The 20,080-nt window shown below is 36.0% G+C and overlaps 1 protein-coding gene across 1 annotated transcript; it reads right to left on the bottom strand.

Annotated features, from left to right (window-relative positions):
- Positions 1-693: 693 nt before the first annotated feature.
- si:ch73-364h19.1 (uncharacterized) lies at positions 694-19,841 on the bottom strand. Its single transcript, XM_056251309.1, has 5 exons — positions 19,718-19,841; positions 18,514-18,623; positions 5,827-5,925; positions 5,401-5,571; positions 694-1,056 (listed from the first exon to the last, which is right to left on the bottom strand). Exons 1-5 carry the CDS (start codon positions 19,794-19,796, stop codon positions 889-891), a joined length of 627 nt encoding a protein of 208 aa, XP_056107284.1. The 5' UTR covers positions 19,797-19,841; the 3' UTR covers positions 694-888.
- Between the last annotated feature and the right edge of the window lie 239 nt (positions 19,842-20,080).

Genomic DNA, 20,080 nt, shown 5'->3' with positions numbered 1-20,080 from the left:
ATTTGGATATTTTTTGTCACCTTTATTCACAGTGGGGAAAAAATGAGCACATTCATGGTAATTCAAGAAGAGAGATTCAACAGACAGAATTTCAGCAAGGCATAATTTGGTCATCGATATATTTACAAAGGAAAAAAAAAATACACCATGCAGTTTGGTTAAAAACTAAATTGAATTCAAGCTAATTTCAATTATCTCTGCCTAAAATAATGATAAAAATTGCTCTGTCTAAAGAATCTAATTTTGCACACAAAAAAAGAATATAACCCTCATACAAAAGCACATAATGATTACAAAATGAAACGGTAAAAAAAGTATTGCAAAAACAAGTAATCTTCCCTGTAATGTCCAAAACATGGCTTCAAATGTCCTTTTTAAGCATATAAATCGGTACAGTACATAAATTGCTACTTTGGTACGAGATGAACCGGCCATCTCTGTGAAAAATGATACATGACTAGACTTTATTTGCTTTCTTAATAAATGTCACTACAGTGTCATTGTGTGTGTGTGTGTGTGTGTGTGTGTGTATGTATATGTGCATATATATAGTTAGTATCATAAAAAATGTGTAGGCTTGGAAAAGTCATGGAAATATCTCATGTCGGTATATGAAGCAGTTTGATGCTGGTTTTGACAGAGACAGAACTTAAATTCTTGCATATTCTTGTTCTCTCCATTTTTCCAGTAGTGATGTGCTAATGGAACAATTGCATAGGTCAAGTCTTATCATATGTTCGTGTCTTTTGCAAGCACAGCGTATCCACACACACACACAAGTCTGCTCCAATGTCAGGGTGAGCGATCAGCTGTCAGGGCGTCGATAGCTCAACAGCTGTTCATTTTCCGCCGAGGACGGACTGCATTCTTCCCTTTGCGTGAGTGCGTTTAATTAACAGGGTTATTGGGATCTTGTGAGTCTGTGGTGGGAGGTAGAGCTTCATAAGCAGGTAAATCTGTCCCAGCCTCACAGACCGTAACCGGACGCTCCTCGAGTGACAGGATGTCAATGGACTGGACAGACTGACGAATGCTTTCCTCGTATGTGGGAGGCAGCTGTGGTAAAAACAGAGATAAAGCATGACTTAAAACATGTGTTTGACACACAAGATAAATGCTGAAAAAGGCGATTCTGCCTATTTCACACATTTTTAGTGTTTACCCAAAAGTACAAAACTTGTAAGGTGCTTCATGAATTACATTTAGTTTTTTGTTGAAATAACGATTGATAATAATTAATAATTACTGGGGGAAAAAAAAACTTTTTGACTTCAGGCTTGTTCACAATGAACAATAACTTTAAAGTGACACTTTCAAATAGTTTTAGCCTGGTTGTTCACACCTCAGAGTTGGGAAAAGTCTCTAAAAAAAAAAAAACTGTGGAAAAGTGTGAGTGTAGAGGGTGGGAAAAGGGGAGACAACAACCAATAAAACACAGACCTGCAACACTCTCATTATATGGACACGCAACGAAATTGCTTGGAAAAACGCAAAATTAACCAATTTCCACTTATTGATAACATTTATGAGTGCTTTTAGTGTTTTCAGTGATGTGCAATCTCTGTTCACATCTCAAAAAATAGTTTGGCTGTTTCATGACCCTTTAACTATAAAGCTTTAATGATCATTCTAATTCTGCAAGAATAGAGACGTCCAAACAACAGCTATAACATTAATGGCAGAGTCACAAAACTGTCGGAATCACTTTCAGAATGATTTGTGACAGTTGATGAACGAATAACCAATCAGAATCCATCCAGCTTTAAAGAGTCACACCAATGGATGATAACATTGGCCTTGTCCCAAACGGCAGACTTCATGTGTCCCATTTCAGGTTTCAGAAGGGTGCTCGCGAGCCAATAACGCAAGCCTCCACAGAAGACTTCTACACGACTTTTAAAGCAGCATTACGTCAGGAAAGTGTGGACTCGGAGAAAGATCGCAAGTGCTCAGGCTTCCATTTGGGACAGAGCCATTGTGTTTATTCTACACTTGCACTTCAGCTACAGTGTCTGCGTCTGAAAGCTGGAGAACACTGTCTCCGCAGGCAGCAAGGCACATCCGAATCCAGTGATCCTGTCACATCTTGTCTACTGAGACAACTTCATCTGATCGATTTTTGAAGGCAGCATAGATGTATCCTACGATATCCCACAATCCTGTGCATTCCAGTCTGTGACATATGGCATCTGGAAGTTGCGGCTGGTGGTCAGTTTGTATGTAAATGTAAGTTTTTGAACAACTTTTTCCACTTTTGATGTCATTTCTAGTGAGAAATTACTATTATCGTAGCTTAGTTTTCACCAAAGCTCGCTCTATTTCTCTCTATTCTTATTCAGTATCATGAGGTTCCGTGAGGCACCTTCATGCGCAAACAAAGCCATTGCCTGATAAAGCAGCGAGGGAAATAGAAAAAAGCTTTCGGACGCGGCCACAATTGCAGGGTGTGGTTTAAAATGGGAAGAGTTCTGACTGGCAGTCAATGTTTTTGTTATCGTTCATCTGCTGGGGGAAAAAATGCTCTCAATGTGATTCCAGCAATATCGTTCCTATGTGTCAGGATCTTTATAGAGGTGGTGTGGATTCTCTTAAAGTTTTGAGTCACATCTACAGTCCATAAGCAACTCTATAGCAATGACCTAGAAACCACTAAGAATACCCTAGCAACACCGTAGCAACCGTAAACCAGTGCTAGTGCCCGCCCACTTTTTGAGCAGCGTTGGTTCTCTCCCATAGGGATTTCAAAAAAGTCTCTGTTAAGGCATTATAAAGTTATATTTGGAGAAAAAAAGTATTTGAAAATTAGGTACAAAACTGAAAGAACTACAATCCCATGAAACATTGCGAACAACATAATCGAATTAAAATTTTTATTTTAAGTTTATTGCAAAATATGGCATGTGTATCGACTCTCTGATTGGTGGAATTTTCCATCAGCATCATGGGTAATGTAGTTTTCACCGCAAATGCGGTGATTATTTTAAAACTAAGTTGAAATAAAGCGGGTTGATGGCTTTAACAGAAGCAAATATCATTGGTGAACAACCTTGTAGCTCACAGTCTGTCTGCCTTTAAAGGTTTATCAGTTATCATTAAAAATCAATTTCCCTATGGAGAAAATGAATAGAGTTTTTATTTCCATAACCCGACTGTCGCACTCTATAACCTGAAAACTGCCCACAACACACTAGCATCATTTCTTAGTGAAAATATCAGTTACTCTTTACTTAAAGCCTCTATGCATAATGCATTACATATATAAAAAAAATCATAATCTACATTGTAATGCATTCAATCGTTTCATAAATAATTGTAACCAAAGTTAAAATGCATTATAATATTTGCACATTCTTTGTTACATCTGAAATTGGCTGTGTCTGGCTGGGTGTGTTTTCCCGCATTATACTTTATATAAAGGTGTAACAAAGTATTACAATATACAGTAACTGCGGTGACGATTATTCGTGAAATCATAGAATGCATGATACGGTGGATTACAAGGCATAATTAATGCATTAAAAATACTTTCACAATGCATTATACACGTTACCGAAATATATTTTCTTATTATGTAATATTTCTGCAGCTTAGCGGGTCAGTACTTTCCCACAAGATAAAGACCTTTGCACTATGCTAATTCATAATACAGTGCTCCACATTTATTTAAACAAATTCAGCTAGTGATATTACTGCCATTTTATCTGTCTCTCCTTCGCTATCTCTTTATAACGTTTAATCTTTGAGCTCCGGGCCTTCCCTTTAGCCTCCTAAAAATAAACAGAGCTATTATAGGACAGACAAAACGGTGGCTTTTAGATGGAGAACAAGCCCACTTAGCTCAGGAATATGGTTAATTGGTGAGAGATCGATCCACCCATTGAAACTTGGGAGAGTGAAGGAGAGGACGGACGGACAAAGAGCCGTACTCTCTGCCAATGTTTACCTTTCAAGACAGTTATTATGTTTGATGTGCATCAATTTCCCTTAGTGTGTGTACTCATGCGTTTCCTGGCACAAAGTCAACATGAAAGGGCCATGAAAAGCGGGCAGCATGCATGCGTCACGGCATCAGCGCAGGTGAGGGATACTGGGCCTGTCTGTGCGGCAGTGAATGGCCATTTACATGATGCATGATCATGTTACGGAGCAGATTGAGGGTTATTCATATTGAAAACCTATTGTTTTCTTAATTCAGTTAGACTACACCTGCCGCAGATAACCAGCTTACACTGCAGCCACACACTGCTAATAGACAAAACTGTCATAGCTGGCCTTCAATAAAGCAACTTCACGACTGTTTAGCTGCCAAACTAACGTGGATCTTTTTTTTCCCCATTATCAAAAGTTTATGTCCGAATGTGTATTTGTATACATTTGTAAAAGTGTATTTTTTAGATGCTATTAACTTTGATTTTACTAGTTCATTTCAAAGGTCCTGCGGTGTAACAGTTTTAAAAAGTCTATTTAACGAATTAATTTTCACAAGGGATCGACAAGGCTCAATAATGCAATTGTGCAGAATTGTTTACGTTTTAAAGTCATTTGTAAATTCATGACCAGTCATACTTGTGTAACACTCAGTTTTGGTTTCTGTATGGAGTTTTAGTTTGTAACTCTTTTGTTTTCTATTTGTTTCTAGAAGATTCTCATTTGTCGTCATGGCAACTCATTGTTTGATTGATTTGAACCACCTGCTCCTTGTTTAGCTCTTTAGTTACTCTGTGTATAGCCCTCAGTTTGAGTCATTCTTGGTCCGTTCTCGTTTATTTTTAGTTGGTTGTGTTTCTCCTGCGTGTTTATTGTTAAATAAAGTGTACAACTCATTGCTGCAACAGACTGTGACAGTTAAAAAAATTTACAGGCTTATTTGAATTAATATATTTTCATTAAAATGTTATGATTATGGGGGGAAAAAACTATTTGATTCTATCCAGCCAAATTATTAAAAAATGTAACTTTTGCTTTTATTACATTTAAATAAAAATGCTTTGCTTTTTACTTAGAGGATAGTGATAGCATTTCATGTCAACTGGTCATTTGTAGATGAATATGATCAGTGTTGGGGAAAATTACTTTCAAATGTAATGCGTTATAATATTGCTTGACTCCCTAAAAAAAGTAACTAACTGCATTACTCGTTTACTTTTCATAGAAAAAGAGAGCAAAAGTTATAATTAGGCCTGTACAGTAGATACAATACATGTGGAAAGCAAAGTAACTTGCCTTACTTATTTGTAAAAAGTATCTTAGGTAATTTGTTGGAAATGTAAAAGTAATGCGTTAAAAGTAATTCGTTACTTTACTAGTTACTTGAAAAAAAGTAATCCGATTACGTCGCTCAGGTTACTTGTAGTGCCTCACCCCAACACTGAATATGATTTCTATGGCTAAATGAGTCACCTCTGTCACAATAGGTCCGCTGAGGCCGAAGCGGTCGGCTATCATCATGTGGATCTGCCGTTGTCGGTCTTTCTTGCGCACACTCTCGTACGAGGGCAGACGGGGATGAGGAGGCTCCGGTGAGGACAGGTAGTAGCTGCTGGGCACACCGATGAGGAACAGAGAGCCCGACTGACAGCCACAAGCAGAAACAAAACTGATGAAATGAGGAACTGAAAGTAATGACGACAAGCTTTCACCCTTTACCAATGTTGTTCCAAACCTGCATTCCCGTCAAGACAATGACAACATACAACAAAAGTGAATATCTTTCCATTCAGGAAAAGTGTTTTGGTCATACAGGTTTATAATGACATGAAGGTGAGTAAATGATGGCAGAGGGGGAAATAGAGTGTGGAAGGATGCAGGTTGTTTCATAGCGCTTACCTGTGCATTGACGTTATCATGACCTGTGTCGTGTGTTTGCTCAAAATCAGATGAAGCAACTAGAGTCTGTCGGCTGTGGTAGTACTGAGGAGGAGCTTCCTGTTCAACCAACAAATGACAAGCCTCTGTTAATACACTGTAAAAAAAAAAGCTGTGGTTGTCAGAATAATCCTGTACAGAAATACAGTAAAAATGGAAACATATTTACAGAATTACCTGTAAATTTGACAGTATAAACCTGTAATTTACAAACAAGAACATTGCGGTAAATCCATGACGCACACTAGTAAAATCTAATACTTTTAGCATGTACTGACAACCACCATAATAACAGTTGGTAAAAGAGGAATCTGCAAGTCCATCACACAAAACAAAACACCATAATGCTAACACACAGACACTATAACAATGCAATAAACATTCATTAAACAACGGAAGATGTCAAATAAAACCCAAATGTGCATAACTGGTAACAAAAATGAAACATAATTGTTTAAACAAAATACTTTTAAATGTGAAGTGTCACACAGGGAATTATGGGAATGCCAGTTTATAGTTTTTCGCTGTAAATTATAATTTGGTTAGCTTTTTTTACTTCTAAAAAACAGCATTTAACAGTATTTTACTGTAAAAATGACATGAGATTTTTTTACAGTTTTTTCCCTGTATATAGTACGAGAACTGACTGTTAACCTATAAACAGGTTTTTTACTGTAGCGTTTTACAATATTCTACAGTTTTATTGTAATAATTTTTTTTTTTTTTACAGTGTATGCCATTTACCGTTCAAAAGTTTAGGTGAGATTTTTTTTTATGTTTTTGAAAGAAGTCTCTTCTGCTCACCAAAGCATTTAGTACATGATCAGAAATACAGTCAAAACGGTAATATTGAGAAATATTATTACAATTTAAAATATAATTTTTTATGTGAATATATTGTAAAATGTCATTTATTCCTGTGATCAAAGCTGAATTTTCAGCATCATTACTCCAGTCTTCAGTGTCACATGATCCTTCAGAAACATTTCTGATTATTATCAATGTTGAAAACCGACTGCTTCATAGTTTTAGCTTTATTGTCGTTTCCGGAGCTCAACCACCAGCATAATAGTTTCAATGTTTTCATATTGATTGCGAGTCAAACCATCACCAATCTTGATTTAAAGTCTCAACACCCCCCGTCTTTGTCTTTCCGCAATGTCTCTCCTCCTCTTCCTACTTTCTGCAATGTTAGAGCCAGGCCTCTGGATGGTCATAAATTACGCCGCTAAGGAGAAGACCACCAAGCAACTTCCTCAACGGCTCCCTCCCCTCCCATCCAGCGCTAGATTAGGCAGGCGGGCCCCGCGTGAGGCCGAGGAATTCCTCCAGCCCAGCCGGACACTCAGTGAATACCCCACACCTAAATAGATGCCTTTGTGTCCCGGGACAATACAGTGTCTTACTGCGTCATCAGGGTGCTGAGTAACAATCCCCACACTGGCGTTTTAACGGTCTGCCTCTGTTTTGCACCCTTGTTTCTGTGGCAGGTACTACTAAACGAGCGCACTCCCTTTTACAGGCCCATATGTCACCCGGACATGTCAGTTAACAGTGTTACAAGTCATTAGTGCACTAGTTGGCCAAAATGTGCAGAGAAGGGTTGGAAATTAACCAGGGCTTGAGGGTAAATGCATAATGCCCCGTCATGTTTTTATTTATTTATTTATTATTATCAGTTACTTACATAATTTCACATTAAAAATTGAAAGAAAAAAATACGACATTATATTTTGGACAAAGAAAATGAAACCTGTTTTAAGAACATTAAGATGATATTTTCTTTACAATTAATTTGGGTGACACATTTCTACCATTACTGTGTGGGGACATTTTAATTTAAGTGAGTTATTCACATTATTATTTTTTCCTTAAATACTGTAATACATTTTACAATACATTTTTAATGGCAGTAGCCTACAACAAATTCTACCATAAATACTTTACTAATGAAATATTTTCACCGGCAAAAAAATTACGTTTTTTTTTTTTAGGCTTCATTTACTTAATGTCAAATATAATTTATTGTAAATTTGGGTACAAAACATGATACAGATGAGATTCAACCTTATGTAAAAAAACAAAAAAGGTTTTATTTTGCAATAATAAATGGCTGACTGTACCAAAAAGTGCACGTTTTTCAAAGTTATGCTTTAAAGTACATTTTAAATCATGTTTTAATAATTATTTTGATGCGTTGACTACCAAAGCAGGGTAACATGCTAAAGTACTTGATTATAATTTTAACTGTAGTGTGTTATTCAATATTACATTTAAAGTGTATTTTAATATATTTGTGTCAAAGACAACAGAAGAAATTATGAAATTACATATGAAGATGTACTTAAGTCAAAAGCACTCAAAAGTTCACCTAACAGCATTTAATGTAGATTTAAACTATAATACATTTTCATTTCAATTAACATGCATTTAATATCAGTTCACACTGATGTATATTCTTAAAAATATACAAAAGTATATTCTTTTAAATAGACAAAATGCTTTGTGTTTATAAATTGTTAGAAAAAAGTGCCCTCATAAAGGTAAAAAAATGCCCCTGTCAATCAATTCCAGTAGGCAAATATCGTCCCTTAATAGAAACCGGGCCCTAATCTGAGACACAGCTGATGTCTTGGACTCGAGGCAAGAGCTCCTGACAGCTCTGACATCACTCACAGTGACGTATTTTGACCTTTCCCATCACCCCTCTTATTGGGGACACCGGGAGACACGTTTAGTAAATGTGAGGTCAGGGGTCACCTTCCCTGGCTGGTTTTCCCTCTCAAGAGTCCCCCAATAAGAGAGACGTTCTTTTGTTTGCTCCTCTGATTCAGGCAGTGTGAAAAAGCAAAAAGCGTGTAAAATCAGTCCTGAAGTCGGGGGAGGACCTCTTCAGCGGTGTGCCTTTTTCAGTGCCTGACCTAAAGTAAAACCTTTGTCTCCTGTGATCCCCCCCCAAAACACTGAACCTAACGATCAGATGCTGAAGACCCCTTGGTAAGAGGACATACGTCTCAAAATCAGTCGAGTTTCTATAGGAGAGATGATAAAAGTTTCACTTGCGTTGGCCTGCTGACAATTCCAGCGTAGATCAGCATTAATCCCATGTTGGTCCAAATGCAAGGTTGAGATTATTTCATCCATTTAATTATCAACAAGGTGAAAATCATAATTGACTCGTCCAATCATTTCGTCCGCTTAAACTCCGCCCCTTACTTACACTCAAATTCAGCCGATCTGCCGCCATCCAATCAACAACCGATGGATTGAATCAAGTCCCGCCCTTTCTTCTTTTTCAATAATCCATTTCACTCTGATGCGCGTCACAATATGGAAGAAAAGTTTCCTATTTCTGTTTCATTGCGACTTTAAAGAGCATAAACAAACCATGGAGCGTCTATAGACAACAATTTGCTAAAAACTGACAACTCATAATATGCCACTATAGTTGTTAAAATGTCTTTAAAGAGGCCATACGTGTTTTCTAAGTCTTGATTTTGTTTTTGGGCTCTACTCGAATACGATTTCATGCTTGAATGTTCAAAGAACACATTATTTTTTTTATAATATTTGACATTGTTGCAGCTCCTCTCTTCCCAGTCTGCCAACTATGGTCGCAAGTTGCGTAGTTATCCGCATAGTTCAATGAGTCGGTGTTTCCCGAAAACATCGTTCCAACCAACATTCGCGAACAGCTTCGCAAAGTTGTGTGGTTGTGAACTTAGAAGCAGAGTTTCTAGATTGCATGACTTAATAAATCCTTATCTTGAGCCAAATAAGCAAGCTGACATTCAGTACAATCTGTATATTTTATTTTCAAATATGTACAAATGTTATTTACATATTTGAGTTTGTCAAGAGATTTAAAGCGCCGCTTTTGAAGAGTGCGCATGTGCGAACGTGCTCTAGTACGTAAGACTGAGCCTATGATTGAATCTGGAAATAAAGCAAAATAACTGAGAAAATTGGGAAATAGTCCTCAGGATGCCAAGTATTAATTCAATCTCAAACGGATTCATTAAAAGAAGTTATTCCTTCACCACGCGCGTGACATCATTAACCAACATGGTTGAACAACAAAATTGCGACAATACGGTTTCGGTTACGGTCGTGATGACCTATGAGCATGAGTTGATTTCTTCAACGATGCATCCTACTACAGTTAAGCAGCGAGTTACGTCGTTGTACTGGAAACGCAGCCCTGTTTAGTTCCTGTCTCTTGGAAGCCCCTCCTTCTGAAAAGCAAAATGGGCTCTGATTGGTCGGCTGGATCAGTGTGTTGTGATTGGTCAAGCGCTTTGAGCGTGTTTGGGAAATGTCCCGCCCCCTTACCATAACCACGAGTTTCTATGCTCTACTAACTCACTCAACCAGGCCCCGCCCCTTTATCCTGCGTATGAATTATTTAAATAAGGAATATTGTGACGTGTTCGTTCCCGGGAGAAAACTGGAGGCGTTTCAGGGAGTTCAGAAACACTTGCAGATATAGAGAATAACTCCCGCTGGAGGGACTTTGCAGACCTTTTTCATATTCAAAAAGCAACTTTACACACTAAAGACTAGATAAGCAGAATAGATCCTCTTTAAGCAAAACAGCAGTTTCTTGTTCACAGCTTTCGCTGTGGTAAATCATTTCAGAAGTGACTGCTGTATATTGTGCATACATGCAATGATTCTTTAGGTCAGGGGTGCACAGTCTTGCTTCTGGAGATCTACAGTATACCTTACCCTTCAATGAGGTCATGTTAAAGCATTAAACCGTTCTCCTTTATCAATATAGGGTCATAAACTAGATTTATGGACGATTTCACCCGCATATAAACACCTTTACCAGTGTTCTTTCGTCTTATTGGTGTGCACATGTGTGATATGTGACAGGAAAGCGTCCTTAAGCGCGTCCAACCGGAGCAAGTGTTTCGCGGTGAGGAGGAGCAAATATACTGTAATGCTGCGGAGATATGGTACAGTCTTAGAAAAAGCATGCATGAGAGGAAAATGTGAGTCTCTACAAGTTTCTTGCTGACATTTAGCAAAACTGGGGGTTTAATGCTTTGTTTAACACCACAACTCATATGAGAGCTGCAGGGATGATGTATTTCTGGACTAAAATCATGTTTATCAGGCATTCTGGGAGACACAACAAGTGAATATGGAAATAAATTATACATCAATATTCCTATGAAATAGTAGATATTATTATTAAAATGTTGCCAACTATTACTCCAATTATTACACTTCTTTTTTCATTAAATGTTGCTCCAAGGACACATTAATGTGCAAATTAGATACAGTTTATAGATACATTGCATTGAATGGGAATATTAATTTATGGCCATTTTACCCACATATTGCAAAAAGTAAAATCTTGAGAATTCATAACATAGTTGAGAATAATCTTTATACAAATTTTGGTTGAAAAAATCCTGAAACCCCAAAATTTATTGGTGATTGAAAAAAAATCCTATTGTTTTTGCCTATACATATAATTTCATGTCATTTTATTTTTTAAACAACTTAGTCCTGGCGTCCACTACAGAGGACATAGCATAACGTATGAATTAAAATATTATTTTATATATATGTTTTTTTACCATTTGTTTATTGTGCTCTAAACAGTGTGATGACATGGAAAAAAACTAAATTTTTCTGGGTCTCAGGAGGATATGCTTTGAGACAAACCATGTGCAAATTCATAAGTCGACAGCATTGCTGAGTATTTTCTGCTTAAAACTGCAGTGAACCAAAGACAGTCTCAAAAACACGGTTTGAAATCGCTGGTGTTTCTGACGTCACAAACTACCTTGTAACCAATCAGATCAACGTGTGATCGTCAACCAGTGGATCTCTGAGCTGAGTGAGTGAGTGGAGGCAGGGCTCATTTGCATATTCATAGAACCACGTATACTAAATGTAGATTTACATTCAAGCTATTTTTTTTCAAGGAAAAAAGGTTTAAATGTGTTATTTTGGTGATCAAAGATGAGTTTTAACCCTCTGGACCTCTTCGTTTAAGGGTCACACTTGCCTTCTTCTCGGTCTAAAGTGACCGAAGCCTTAAAATTTAACTTCTTTTTTTTCCCGGAAAACAAATGTAATATATTTTTGTTCAATAATATTTTTTGATTATGATTTAGAATTTTTTTTCTATTTTTACCATTTTTTCTAAAAGGTTTCTATGTTACTATGCAATAGTTATTAAAAAAAATGTTATGAGCTATTATTTCCATTAGAATTAATACATATATATATATATATATATATATATGTTTTAATAAATGCAACATTTCACATTAAAATAAAAAGGCCTTTAAAATAAAAATTTGAAATGAGAAAAGAGAAAAGCGCCATCCATTGGCATTAAAAATGATAAATATGTGTAATGTAATGTAGGCCTATAGGCTATAGCTCCCTATATAAATGCATAGAGGGGCATTTTGATTCCCATTGTTGTTTTTTTAAGACATGATTTCTCCATTTTATTCGTTTTTTTATTTTATTTAGATATATATTTAGAGATTCTAAAAGACTACTTTTTGATATTTTTAGATATTTTTGTTAGATAAGTATCAGGTTTTGCATTATGATTACAATCAAACAATAACATTTGGTTAGAAAGGAAACACAATGCAAGCATTTTTGTTACTCAGTATTTGATCATTAAAAAATCTAATAAAATAAGGGATGGACAGTGATGATTCAAAACACTTTATACAGACATTTTGCAACTAATTGGTATTTTATTCAGTATAATTCTATAAATGGTAATACATCTTCAGAAGGGATCAGCAATTATGATCTAACAGCAAAAACATAATAAAATAACATAACAGTAAATTATCATTATCAAACTGTAGGTTAAAAAAGAGGAATAAAAATGTAATAATAATAATAATAAATATTATTTTAACTATATACAAACAAACTAATTATTGAAATTAATGAAATGAATGAATGATTGTTGCATATGCAACAGATATCAGGAACACCTAGGCTAAAATAAGAGGGAAACACAATTATTTTCTTTTGTGTGTGTGTGTGTGTGTGTGTGTGTGTGTGTGTGTGTGTGTGTGTGTGTGTGTGTGTGTATTTGAGCGAGAGAGTCTCTTTTGTATTTTTTTCATTTATTGATTTTACTTAGTGTATTCTCAAAATTTGCTGTTGCAGTCTTACCAGTTCGTTTCTGTGTATGTGTGTGTGTGTGTGTGTGTACATTTGAGTGAGAGAGTCTCTTTTGTATTTTTATTTATTTATTGATTTTATTGTGCATTTTCTCAAAATTTGCTGTTGCAGTCTTACCAGTTAATTTCTCTCTCTCTCTCTCTCTCTCTCTCTCTGTGTGTGTGTGTGTGTGTGTGTGTGTGTGTGTGTGTGTGTGTGTGTGTGTGTGTGTGTGTGTGTGTGTGTGTGTGTGTGTGTGTGTGTGTGTGTGTGTGTGTGTGTGTGTGTGTGTGTGTGTGTGTGTGTGTGTGCATTTGAGCGAGAGAGTCTCTTTTTTATTTATTGTTTTGTTTTCCATTTTCTCAAAATTTGCTGTTGCAGTCTTACCAGTTCATTTCTCGGTGTGTGTGTGTGTGTGTGTGTGTGTGTGTGTGTGTGTGTGCGTGGGTGTGTGTGTGTCTTATTTGTACTGTTTTGATATTTTAGTGTCACTGCTTCATTGCTCTGCACTTTTTTTTTCTGCACAGTGGCTGATTTGTAGTTACTACCATCAAAAGTTTTCGTATTTTTTCGGATTTCCCATTCATTTCCTATGGGCGGTCATTTTTGACAACGAAGGAGCACAAGTGTGACTATTTCTTTTACGACCCTTTAACATATCCGAATCATGTCCATGATTTTTTTTTTGTGTGTTCACATTGCTAATACAACAAAAGTCACCAAGTGTCACCCCATTCCGATAAACCAAATAAATGCAATAATTCAAAACGTAAAAGTTTTCGGTCATTTTAGACCGAAGAGGACCAGAGGGATACACTTATTGACTACAGGGGGACTTTAAATCTTGATGAAGGCGGGTCTCCGGGAATGGGACTGGGAACCATTGATTTAGTGGGTTTAAATATGGTGTTCACTCCCGAAACTTGGTCAATTGTGTGTGTAGCTACATGTACCTCATGCCTATCTTCACCACAGGTTAACTTAGCAGATATGTAATTGCATTTCCTCTGTGTGGAGGCAGTTTCCCTGTGTTACTAAGATAAGGTTAAAGTTCCCTCAGGGGGGACGATTAGGGCTGAAAGTGAACAGGAAAAGGAAATGCTGAGGATGAGGCATGACTTCAGGCTGAAGTGTGAGCAGAACACAGCAGATAAACGCTTGCACTCTCTCGGTCTAATCTAACATCGGCTCTCACGACACACATCCTGAGGCCTGGGCACATTAAAGGAGAAAGGCATGACATGAGGTGAGGTTTCACAGCCCACATGAGAAGGTTCCTGCACTTAACTCTCTGATGCTCTCTTTACTTGTGTTTTTTTTTTTTTTTTTTTTTACTTCATCGGAATGGTACGAAACTTGGTAAAGGTTTTAGCACTCTCTATGTGAACACACAAAAAAATTTGAAAAAAAAAAAATCACACTTGTGCTCCTCGCAGTAAAAAATTACGGCATTAGAAATGAATGGGAGATGAATTTGATCTAGTGGAGACGTGTGGTACTGCGGCCAAAACTAAATCTGACTGAAAGCTCATTTTTTGAGATATCAACCTCAAATTTGGAAGACAACTTGTTTAGATTTATGGCTTTGATTTTCTTGCAGTTTTAGAGTAAAAGGTGTTTTTGAAAATATATAGTATAAAGTATTCCTGTGCATTTTTCATAACAATGAAAGTAAAATTCTCAAACTTTTTTAAAGTTTTTTTTTAAGTTTTTTTTTTTTTTTTTACTTCAGCAATAATCTGCCAAAGGTCGTCTTTGAAAAGAGATCAAACTTAAGGCTGTGGACAGCATTCAAGATTTACGACAGTTTAAGTTGGAAATTAAATTTTCAGGTCTATGCTCGAAAAGTGAATAAAAGGATTATAAATATAGCATAAAAAAATAATTAAGTACCTAAAAATGCAAAATATTGAATAAAAATATTGAACTAAAATATAGTACATTCATTTCATTGAAAAAAAGAAGTAATGTTTGACCGAGACGCAAGGGTTAAATGCCAATTAATTTTTAACACGTGTGTTATTAATTTTTTTTTTTTTTGCATAATTTTATTTTATTTTCAGTGACCTTGGTTTTGAACTTCCGAAACCCGTTTAACACACTTTAACGTGTTTTAGTCTATTCAGACCCGAGTAATCTCACATGTCCCTGCTAGAAAAGATCTTAGCAATGTCTCAAACTGTGCTCAAATTTGCCAAGACATCATGTCACATTATTTTGCAGTCTTGTTCCGCATGTACATACTATGCATTTATTATAGTAATTACAATAACTGTGTAATTAGGCACTAACCCTGAACCTACCCCTCAACCTAACTTTAACCCTTGTAGTTACCTTATATTACCAGTACTTTTTTAAGGTAAGCACACGTACGGTAAAATGCAACCAAGTTTCAATACGAATGAATCAAATTCTTCCAAGATCAAATTATTGGAGCTTATTGCTGATTGGAACATCTGAGCCAAAGTTAAATTCTTGATGACAGATAATAACTAAAAAAAGCAAATGCTTTTTCGTCATGCTTTGAAGTGCACTTATTTTATTGAGTTGATGAACATATATAAAGCACTATACTTTTAACTGTAGCGTGTTATTTGATATTACATTTTAAGTTAACAGTGTTGGGTAAGTTAATCTAAAAAGTAATGAATTACTGGATACTAATTACATATTCAACAGTGTAATTAGATTACTGTACTAATTATTCTCTCAATATAAAGTATTGCATTACTAATCACTTTCTAAATCCCATTTCAATCTCGACCAGGTACAACAAAACAAGGATAGACATGAAACGGCTCTTTTAATTCTTTCAAATAAGTAATATAAAATTGCATAAATTATTCTTGCACTGACCAAAGTGTGTAAAGGGAGAAAGGTTACAATAAAAACATACATTTTAACATTAGACGTTACTATTGTTTTATTATACAGTTGTTCTACATACAGTTTTTAATGCAATTAAATCAGAAATTACTGTATTTAAATTACCAAAAATCGAAGAGTTACTTTTTCAAATAAGGAAAAGTAATTACATAACAGTTGTTAATTACTTAGTAATGAGCTACACCCAACACTGAAAGTTATTTTAAATGTACTAAACTGCAACTGTCATTACAAACGTGTAATAACAAATATATTTAAATACATGACATACATCTTTCAGCAGAAATAACATTAAAGAATATTTATATTATATTAAAGAATATTTCCATAAACGCTTGCCATTCTGCAGCTCATTTTTAGATATACGCATATATACAGTATATATATATATATATATATATATATATATATATATATATATATATATAATATATATATATATATATATTAGGGGTGTAACGATATTTGAACCGAACCGAAAAACCGCGATACACCACCCACGATACGTATCGCGATACTCTCATGGCGAACCGAACAGGCCCCGCCCCCTGCTGCCCCGCCCAGCCCCGGCTCATTGCACCTCATGTGTTATGTGTACACAACGAATATACAGGGCTGTTGCCTAACCACCATTAACCACATATAATCGCAATAAGCTGAGTGTTTTGTTACTTTTGATAATAAGCAAGGTGTAATCTGTCAAATTATGTCTATTTGATCACGAAATGCAAACAATAAATGCCGTTTTGGCGCTCTTAGATGTGGCGTGACAGATATCACTGTATGCATGCGGCAGCGCGGAGCGCGATCATCTCTTCCTCAGTTACAGAATAAACATGAATGGACACCCGAAGGTATGTTGAAAGATACAGTATACTTACTGAAAGGCATCATAACTCGTGTAAACACTCAATCAGTGTTTCAACAGCGGAAATACGTCAATAAAACGCTTAGTTTTTCACATAGCTTTATATTTACCTCAGGCAAGTCATTCAGTGTCCACAGCTTGCTGGTTTGCTAACTCTTTCACTAAATAAATGCTATATATTAGCCTATATATTATATTTTACTTAACCTGTTCATGATATCTTGATTATTTAATGTATGTTTAAAATAGTTGTCATGAAAATAACAGCAACTGTGTAAATTATTATATAACAATAACAAATTAGAGTAAAAACATGTTAATGCAAAAATTGCCTTATTTGCAGTTTACATGTTTTCATACAATTTGTTATTTGAGTGTTGATTATTATTATATCATTTAGGCTAAAAGTCTAGGCTCTGTTGTTAAGCTTTAATGTTATAGTAATGTGCAAGTAAGGGCTGTAGTTTACAGCATTAGCAGATAATTTTGTTATCCTTGAGAAACGTTTACTTGTAATTGAATTAATTTAAAGACAAGGACACAATTTGTTCATTAAAGCACGGTTTAATAAAAAATAAAAGCAATTTTAGCTTTCTAAACCCCCCCATCCCACCGAAATGAACCGAACCGAACCGAACCGAGACCTCGAAACCGTGGGACGAACCGAACTGTCAGGTTTGTGTATCGTTACACCCCTAATATATATATATATATATATATATATATATATAATTATGAAATTACATATAAAGATGTAGTAATTGAGTGGGTCAGAAACACTCTAAAGTTCAACTAATTGCAATTGAATATAAATTTAAACTATTAGCCTAAACATTTTCATCGAATTGCAATTCACATGCAATTATTTTCAGAAAACGTTACATGTAAGTAGGCCTAGTAATAATCCATAATAAGTGCTCTTTTTAAAAGTGAACGAGGGCAGACAGCTTTACTCCTCCACTCCTCCAGTTTAAGATCTGATTACTGTGTAACTTTTCCAGGGCACTTGTGAGCATGACAGTCAGGGGAACGGTCACGCTGTATTGTGCTCCTCTCTAACAGAACGGCTTGTTTCCCGTAAACCTGGACAGTTTGTGCTGTTCACCGTCAAATCTTTGAGTTTTTCAAGCTTTCTTGCTTACGTTGCTTGAGTTTGTTTTGCTTAATATCGTAGCTGACGCTAACAACGTCCAAGCTGAGTCACAGTGTTTGCCGAAGCACATGCCGAAGTTTAGCACAGTTAGGAGAAAGATAATATGTAATCTCTGATTGTGTGTCAGTGTACTGAACAGTGGGGGATGTTCTTCATTTGCAAAAAACAATATCAAAACTAGGTCAGCTGTAACTCTTTACCGACATTTGATACTTTCATTCGCCTAAACCTGTCCAGCATTAAACGGCATAAGATCTGATTTCATGCCCTATTGGAAAGGAAAATCCCAAATGACATGTCATTAATATCTCGATTGTCCCTCATAGATGGAGACTTGGACGAAGACTCCTGTCTCATATAGTTTCGTTTTTTCCTGAGAATCAGGAAACATGTCTCACATGTCTCCTGTAAAGTTTCAGAAGAAATCTCCACAATGTTTTAGAGATTTTCCTATTCAATTGTACCAAGACTAAACTCTATGATCTGCATTCATTTCCGAAGCCTTAGGTTTGTAGGAGAAAACACTGGACCTGAGGCACTTAATGCAAGTACGAAAGCTTGGATGAATGGGATTTTTCCTCACCATGTCAGTACGAGATTCCTGATAAACCCTCATTTTGCAGCAGAGAGGAACCTTCCGGTACAGGATCAACAGCAGCACCACGATCATGAAGAAAAACACCAGACAGCAGACTGGAGAAACACCACAGACACCGAACACGTCAACCGCCTGAGCTTTCCGAAACACTGGGGCTGCTTTTTCTGTTTTAAAACTCATCCGTTAAAATGTACATTTTTAGATTCGTAAACATTAAAGATGGGCACAATTTATGCAATTTAAAACATGTAAGCATAAAGCATGAGTCTTTACAATCTTGGCAAACATAATTTCTGCATAATAAAGTGTTTTAAGGTCTCATGTTATATATATATACATACACACACACACACACACACACACACACACACATGGTTAAAGTGAGCTGCAGAATGACAAGCGGTTATGGTAAACCGAAATATTATTTAATGTAATTTCTGCTGAAAGATGTCATTAAATATATTTTTAATTTCACGTTTGTAATGACAGTTGCAGTTTAGTACATTTAAAATATATTAACTTTCAGTGTTGGGTGTAACTCATTACTAAGTAATTAATTACTGTAATTTAATTACTTTTCCTTATTTGAAAAAGTAAAGTACGGGATTACTCTGATTTTTTGTTGTTGTAATTCTATTACAGTTACTTGATTTAATTGCATTAAATACTGTATATAGAACAATTGTATCTAAAAAAACAATAGTATCAGAATGTAACGTCTAATGTTAAAATGTATGTTTTTATTGTAACCTCCTTCCTTTACACACTTTGGTCAGTTCAAGAATAATTCATGCAATTTTACATTATTTATCTGAAAGAATTAAAAGAGCCATTTCGTGTCTATAGGCCTACTTATTTTGTTCAACTGGTCGAGATTGAAATGCGTTTAGAAAGTAATTAGAAATCCAAGACTTTTATAGAAAGGGTAATTAATACAGTAATCTAATTACACTGTTGAAGATGTAATTAGTATCTAGTAATTCATTACTTTTACAGCTTACCCAACACTGAACACTGTAAACCTTTAAGATATTTTACTGTAATTTATGGTCTCAGCCATATACAAATAGAAAATACTACTTTTTCCAAGAAATTTTGCGACATCATCAGCCCAATTAAGACATTTAACATTGATAAATACAGTATTTATATGGATATTAGCACATCTGAGGATGATACTCTGACTCACATGCGCCCACGACGACTGTCCGCTGGTCCGCCGAGAGGCTCGAGGTGGAGGCGACAGTTGGAGACACAGTGCTGGACATCTCTGACAACAAATACAACTCTTCTAACAAGCTTTCTCATAGCAAGTCCTCTTTCTTTCTTCCCAGCTTCATCTTCAGACACGAGAGGACTTCAGCTGAGTGAACTGAACTGGTCAGTCACGACTCACATCCTAGTGCTCGCGAAGCCGCGGCAGCGGATACATTGTTGCCATCGGTGAATGGACGGAGAATCCTACTATGGCGAAGCCGTGGCTCTTGAATACTAATGAAGCTCGTGACTGGACGCTGCCGGGATGTCGCTAAGCAACGGTTGCAAGGACTAA

This window comes from Rhinichthys klamathensis, unplaced genomic scaffold (genome assembly GCF_029890125.1).
Source record: "Rhinichthys klamathensis goyatoka isolate OS25496 unplaced genomic scaffold, OSU_Roscu_1.1 h1tg000004l_1, whole genome shotgun sequence".
NCBI classification, from domain to species: Eukaryota; Metazoa; Chordata; class Actinopteri; order Cypriniformes; family Leuciscidae; genus Rhinichthys; species Rhinichthys klamathensis.
The sequence above is the reverse complement of the archived record's forward strand: the minus strand, read 5'-3'. Positions and strand labels throughout refer to the sequence as shown.

Coding starts and splice junctions, on each gene's coding strand:
- si:ch73-364h19.1 (XM_056251309.1), bottom strand. CDS start 19,796: ATGTCCAGCACTGTGTCTCCAACTGTCGCCTCCACCTCGAGCCTCTCG. Junction 5,572..5,826: donor ATGATAACGTCAATGCACAG/GTAAGCGCTATG, acceptor TGTGGCTGTCAG/TCGGGCTCTCTGTTCCTCAT. Junction 1,057..5,400: donor GCGGACCTATTGTGACAGAG/GTGACTCATTTA, acceptor TTTTTACCACAG/CTGCCTCCCACATACGAGGA.